At 36.3% G+C, this 6,842-nt stretch overlaps 2 protein-coding genes across 4 annotated transcripts; one reads left to right on the top strand and one right to left on the bottom strand.

Moving 5' to 3' along the window:
• Nucleotides 1-1,014: 1,014 nt before the first annotated feature.
• Nucleotides 1,015-4,864, top strand: LOC145053881 (uncharacterized). Of its 3 annotated transcripts, none has more exons than XM_079002000.1 (11): nt 1,015-1,388; nt 1,611-1,824; nt 1,916-2,063; nt 2,169-2,258; nt 2,357-2,514; nt 2,629-2,794; nt 2,907-3,043; nt 3,144-3,831; nt 3,909-4,021; nt 4,096-4,351; nt 4,444-4,864. In XM_079002000.1, exons 1-11 carry the CDS (start codon nt 1,181-1,183, stop codon nt 4,741-4,743), a joined length of 2,478 nt encoding a protein of 825 aa, XP_078858126.1. In that variant the 5' UTR covers nt 1,015-1,180; the 3' UTR covers nt 4,744-4,864. The 3 variants fall into 3 exon arrangements, with proteins under 3 accessions (XP_078858126.1, XP_078858127.1, XP_078858128.1); XM_079002001.1 differs by having other exon boundaries at nt 1,251-1,388; nt 1,505-1,824; XM_079002002.1 differs by having other exon boundaries at nt 1,253-1,392; nt 1,505-1,824.
• On the bottom strand, nt 4,731-5,913 carry LOC145053882 (fatty acid elongase 3-like). The gene has a single exon (XM_079002003.1). The coding sequence runs from the start codon at nt 5,807-5,809 to the stop codon at nt 4,988-4,990; it is 822 nt and encodes a 273-aa protein (XP_078858129.1). The 5' UTR covers nt 5,810-5,913; the 3' UTR covers nt 4,731-4,987.
• Between the last annotated feature and the right edge of the window lie 929 nt (nt 5,914-6,842).

Raw genomic sequence — 6,842 nt, 5'->3', positions numbered from 1 at the left:
AAAAGGCTACTAACAGACTGGAGGATCTACATTGATTATAGGAAATTAAATACAACCACTAGAAAATATCATTTCCTATTACCTTTCATTGACCAAATGTTGGATCGTCTTACTAGGAAGTCTTTTTACTGCTTTTTAGATGGCTACTCTAGATATAATCATGTTTTTATTGCATCCGAAGATCAACATAATACTACCTTCACATGTCCATTTGATACCTTTGCTTTTAGACGTATGCCTTTTGAATTGTGTAATGCACCAACTACATTCCAAAGGTACATGATGTCTATTTTCTCGAACATTGTTGAAAAGCTTGTTGAAGTTTTTATGAATGATTTTTTAGTTCATGGTGATACTTTTGAGAGTTGTTTGAAAAATGCGAATGTTGTGTTACGAAAGTGTGTTAAACACAACCTTGTTTTGAATTGGGAAAAATGTAATTTTATGGTAAAAAAAGAAATTGTGTTGGGACACAAGGTCACTTCTCACATCAAAGAAACAAGAGAGGAGAAATAGAGTCGACTGTGGAGATGAAATATGAAAAGAAGGTACAAGAGAAACAGATGGCTTCAAGCCTTCAACCAATCATAGCCTCCATGATCGTCTATGAATAGCTTCACAACACAACAAACCTACTAGGTTTGAGGCGGTGTTCACGCGTCCTCAAGTGCGCCAACTCGGATTTCACGCATAGAAATCCCATTTATACCGGAAGGCCTTATACTAATTTTATTCAAAACTAGTGAGAAAATATTTAAAGTGTGCTTTTTATAAAAATGCTACTATATGTACATCTTTATTTATATAAAAACTGAAACATAAGGTACATATAGATCAACTGTCATTTTTTCTATTTTTGTTCCAACCGCAAACTACTATCCTTTCAAACAACAAAATCTTTCTCATAAATGTCGTGGATTCATACCCGACCCATTTTTCTATCGGGCAATCAACAGTCGACCGGATATAGTATACCCCACTTTAGCAAAATAAAAAAAAAAGTCATTACCTCAAGAAAGAAAGACACCCACACACTACCCAGTCTACCCTGGTCTTCAAGATCCCCGTTTGCCAAAACCAACGTCTCCCCCTCTATAAAGAATCATCTGGAGTCAAAGCTACTATCAATGAACCTTAAGAACTACTGGTAGATTCTATTTCTTTTTTTATTCCCAAGAAAATGCATTCGAAATTCCTAAACGCTCCTCCATCCTTTCCATTAACCCCACAGCACGCCCATCAAGCTTTCCCGAAATTTATTTCATGTGTCAAGAACTCATCATCATCTTCTTCTTCTTCGTCGTCGTCGTCAGAGAACAAAAATGGGTTCAAGATTCTGGGTAAATCTTTGGCTGATTATAAGACGAGGCTAAACGACTTACATGGCAGTGAGTACGCTTTCTTTTTGTTTGATTTTGTGTTTATAGTTACTTCATTCTTGATCCATTTGGTAAAATTCTTTTTTCTTGACTGTGGGTTTGTCTTCTTGTCAAAAATTTCCTAGCGGGTCACCGAAAAAAGCGAGCTTGATCAGACTAACTTCGAGAACAGTTATGAACTTCAGTATTTGATGTGGGGAAGAACTTGAATCATGTTTTATTTTGTGACAGATTTGATGCAAGACCATATAAACATCTGGGTATCAAAGACAACGAACTTTCTGAATGAATTGACTTCTCCACAAGATAAAAACCCCCCAATCGATAATTCGTACGAGACTGATGACGTGGAGGAAGTCTTCATGACAGAGCACACTATTGACAGCAGAACACCATCGGGAGATCTTTCTATAGTTGCTATTATTTCCATTGAACAATTTAGCAGGTAAACAATTCATGGAATTTGTTATAAGTAAATGTGATTTTATAAATCATACATGGAATTTGTTGGAAAGTTGACAAAATTGAAAATTCAGGATGAACGGATTAACTGGGAAGAAAATGCAGACGACATTTAAAGAGCTTGTGCGTGAAAGTGTGTCTAGTAATGCTCGTAATTTGGTGGAGTATTGCTGCTTTAAGTTCTTGTGTAGAGATACTTCAGAAATTCATCCTTCCCTTAAGGTTCGATTTCAACTTTAAATTGTAATTTAGAAATATTTGATACTATTTTTTTTTTATCCTGATTCTCGTTGTTATAATCAATTAATCATGGATTCTGATTGATAGGAGGCAGCTTTTCAAAGACTGATATTTGCAACCATGCTCGCATGGGAGCATCCTTACAGAAACAGCAAAGACGATAAAGTTCCATTTCAGGTTCTTTTTTTCTTCATCTAATAATATGTTTAAAACTTAAAACCCTTTTAATTTTCAAATCAAAATTAAAATTTATTTTTATTGTTCGAAACTTGAAGAGGAAGCTTGTAGGAGAAGAGGCGTTTGTTCGCATTGCTCCTTCTGTTTGTGGGGTAGCTGATTGGCCAACTGCACATAACCTTTTCAAGGCTCTTTCTGGTGCTCAAAAAGGCATCTCGTTTCGTGTGTGGTCAACATATGTCAATGAACTTCTCAAGTGAGAGCATTTTCTTCTAAAATCACACATTAATAATCACATGATATTGTCCTTTTCTTTTTTAAATACAAAAACCTTTTAGAATACAATATTTTTGTTCATTCTGTGTTGCAGAGTGTATGAAAGAAGGAAATCATATCTTTTAGAGGAGATTCCTGATATTGGTGATGAGAGAATTTTATGCCTTGGTTCTGGAAGTAAAAGACCTGTTCTTAAATGGGAGAATAACATGGCATGGCCTGGAAAATTAACTCTCACTGATAAAGCACTTTACTTTGAAGTAAGTAAAAGACCTCTTTATCTCTCTCTACAGATTCAACTCCCATAATGTAATTTTCACTCAATTGACTTAACTCAATAAGCTAAGATTATTCCACTCTCTCACATTGCAGGAAATTGGTTTGAGGGGTAAACGTGATGCCATTAGAATGGATCTTACATGTCATGGTTGTAGGGTAGAGAAAGCTAAGGTGGGCCCATTTGGGTCTAATCTTTTTGATTCAGCTGTCTCCATTACTTCTGGCTCAAAGTAAGTAAGTTTCAACAATGTCATTCAATATTATTTTGTATATTTGTGCACATATATCAAAAACCAATGTAAGATTGTCTTCCTAATCCTATCTTCTCAGGTCCAAATCATGGATACTTGAATTTGTTGATTTTGGAGGTGAAATGAGGCGAGATGTATGGCATGCATTCATAAAAGAAGTCATATCTGTACACCAATTCGTACAAGATTTTGGACCCAAAGAAAAAGATCAAGCGCTACACAATGTATATGGTGCTAAAAAGGGTAAGACAAGGGCAACAGATTATGCCATTAATGGCATTGCAAGACTTCAAGCTCTTCAAATCATTAAAAAACTCTTGGATGAGCCTACTAAACTTGTTCAGTTCTCATATTTACAAAACGCACCCTATGGTGAAATTGTCCTACAAACTTTAGCAGTAAACTTGTGGGGTGGACAATTGACCACAAGATTAACAGACTCTAATAAACCAGGTCAAGGGATGATGTCACCTGGTGAGGTGTCAGAAGTTTATAGTAATCATGTTTATGATATTGATGGAAGTGTGTATTTAAGGAGGTGGATGAAGCATCCATCATGGAATTCTAGTGTTAGTATTGCTTTTTGGAAGAATGCTTCTGTGAAACAAGCAATTGTGTTGAGTAAAAGTCATGTTGTTGATGATAGAAATTTGGTAGAAAAGGCGATGATTACATGTAGGGATAAATATCAAGTGGTTGAAAGCACACAAGCCACCATTGATGCTGCTATGATTGAAGGGATTCCTAGTAATATCGATCTTTTCAAGGTTGGAAAATGAAAAACTTTATCTTTTTGCTTTAGAAGTTTCTAGAAGGTCAACTTTCTTATTGTTTTCACTTTCAGGAGCTTTTGCTACCTTTGACTATGGCTGCTAAGAGCTTTGAGAAACTTAGAAGATGGGAAGAACCATATTTGACTGCATCTTTTCTTGCATTTTCATATACACTTATTTTCAGGTAAAATCTGGCATACATTACTTCCAAATTAAGTTGATTTTCTTATGTGTGTTGTTTTTTTTTTTTGGGTTCAGAAATTTGTTATGTTATGTGTTCCCAACATCATTAATGGTGTTAGCAAGTTGCATGTTAGTAGTAAAGGGGTTAAAGGAACAAGGACGCCTTGGAAGATATTTTGGGAAAGTTACTATATGTGATCAACCACCATCTAATACGATTGAGAAGATTATAGCTGTGAAAGAAGCCATGAGTGATGTAGAAAAATTCATGCAAACCCTAAATGTTTCACTTCTTAAAATCCGTACAATTCTTCTTGCAGGACAACCAAAGGTATTAAATGCTAGAAATAGTAATATATACTTTTACTTATTTGTTTTTATTATATCATGTTTCTTCATCTGACATTTTTAGAAACGTTTCAGATAACAACAGAAGTTGCTGTGGTTCTGTTTTTTGGGTCTGCTACTCTACTCATCATACCTTTCAAGTATATTCTTGCGTTTTTTACATTTGATCTCTTCACAAGAGAACTTGAATTCAGGAAAGAAACAGTTAGGAGGTTCAATAGGTTGTTGAAAGAACGTTGGGACACTGTGCCTGCTACCCCTGTATCTGTATTGCCATTTATGTCCAAAAATGCTGCTGCTGATCATGCCATGGATGATGAAAAGAAGGAAAGAAACAATTTGCTGAGTTCAGAAAAATCTCGGAAAAAACAATAAGTGTGGTTCTGTTTCTTGTTTTATTCTCTGATTAAACCAGTTGAACATTTAAGGGTTCGTTGTACAGAGTGTTTTAAAACACTGAAATAGTAGTGTTTTAGCATAATCAAACATTCATTCATGTTTTCGTGCATAAATCACAACAAAAATCGTTCAAAATTGTAAAATAAGGAAGACCCAAAAACCAATTACGGTTTGTTATTAGCAAGCGTACATTGTGCATCAATGGTGATGGGTAAGGAAATCAGAGGCTTTTGGTTTTAGTGTCGTCGTGGGGTTTCTTCCTCTTGGCGTAATTCTTGAAATGGAAGTTGATGAAAAGGGCTAACAGGGAGGCGTTGAAAACGGCATTGAAGCACCAGCCATAGAATCCGGAGCAACCCGACCCGGTATAATGGTAATACAGCATCAGACCGGATACCATGAAGCTGAAGACGAATTGGACGATCTGACAGTTGGTGACCAAAACCTTCCACCATGGACGCCACCCAAGTGCACACAGCAGGTAGTATGCGTACATTAGCACGTGGACGGATGCGTTGGTTACAAGCGCCACCGGGAGCAGCGACTGCGATGTGGAGAGCCATACATAGCACATTACGACGACCACCGTGTGGTGGTAGACGTGGAGGAAGGAAAGCCGTCGGTTGCTGCCGCTGAGAATGATGAGGAGCGTGTCGATGAATTCAAGAAGTTTGGAGAAGTAGAAGATCTGAGCCCAGAAGAAGACAGGGCCTTGTGGAGGGGTTGAATTGGGTGGGAAGCAGAAGATCCACCGGTGGTTGGGCATCTGGGAGTAGGTAGAGAGGGAACATCCGACGGCCATAATGAGGGAGAGGATGAGGAGGATGAGGTTGTGGAGGGCGGAGATGAGGCGGAGGAAGGTGGAATTGAGGGTGGGGAGATGGGCATGGTGGAGGGTGAAAGTGAGGAGGAGGTAGGTGAGGAGGGTTATGGAGAGGAAGAGAGGGGAGGCGCCCCATGTTTGGTTGGGTTTCCACTGGAAGTTGGTGATGGTTGGATGGTCGACTAGCCAGTAATGGAGTTTGGAGGTGAGGTCTTCCATACACGCGCCGCCGTAGAGGGAAGGGGTTGGGAGCGCGGATGAAGAGGATAAGATGCTATTGTTGGTCCCTAATTTTGGACACTGGTCATTGGTTGGTTATATGTGGCCGTTTGACTACTCACCATTTTATCCCTTTTATTTTTTTTAGGAAAGTATTATAATTTATAATGTTACAATATATTCGGATTTTTTAATATGTGTCCTAAGGCACATATAAAAATTATTAATTAATCACAATTGTTATCATAATTAAATGTGAACCGAGGCACATATAAAAATTATTAATTAATCACAATTGTTATCATAATTAAATGTGAAATGAATTAATTATTGAAATTATTAATGAAATTTATATTTAATTATGGTAATATTTCTTATAATTAATGTGGTAACAATTGTGATTAATTAATATTTCTTAATTCATTATTAGTGAGAAAAAGATAATATTGAAATACTAAATACAACATTTATACATGATAGATGAATGAAAATACATTGCTAAAGTGAATGATTATTCATTATTTTTAATTTCATATTTGACTTTATTTACATCTAATCACGAATTAGATTAAAAATGTGCATAATAAACACATTTTTAAAAAATTAAGGGTTGGCTAAAAAGACATCCTATTCTTCTATTTAGACACCCTATTTGATTTTTAATGTTTTTTTTTATTTGTTGAATTTGTATTGTTTTTTGAAAAAGTAAATTATAAATAGTTTATTATAGGTTGATTTTTACTAAAAGTGTTTATAGGGTGTCTAAGAGGTGTCAATTTAGCAACATCCATTGTTTACAAAATATTGTTCTCAAAAGCAATAATCACAAAACCAGAGTATCTCTAGAATCCGCTAACATAAAACTAGAAAGATGTGCATGATTACAGATTCACTTTCCCACGATCATCCGAAGTACTTGAAACACGAAACTTAAACCGTAAGTCAACGCTTAGTGAGTTCCCCCAAAGTACCACACATAACCAATACAAATAACAACATGCATATATGAGCCTTCAGCCTGATTGGACCGCCT

The sequence above is a fragment of the Lactuca serriola genome, chromosome 5 (genome assembly GCF_051521515.1).
Source record: "Lactuca serriola cultivar US96UC23 chromosome 5, Lser_US96UC23_V15, whole genome shotgun sequence".
Taxonomy (NCBI): domain Eukaryota; kingdom Viridiplantae; phylum Streptophyta; class Magnoliopsida; order Asterales; family Asteraceae; genus Lactuca; species Lactuca serriola.
Note: the sequence above shows the minus strand (reverse complement) of the source record. Positions and strands in the feature narration are given on the sequence as shown.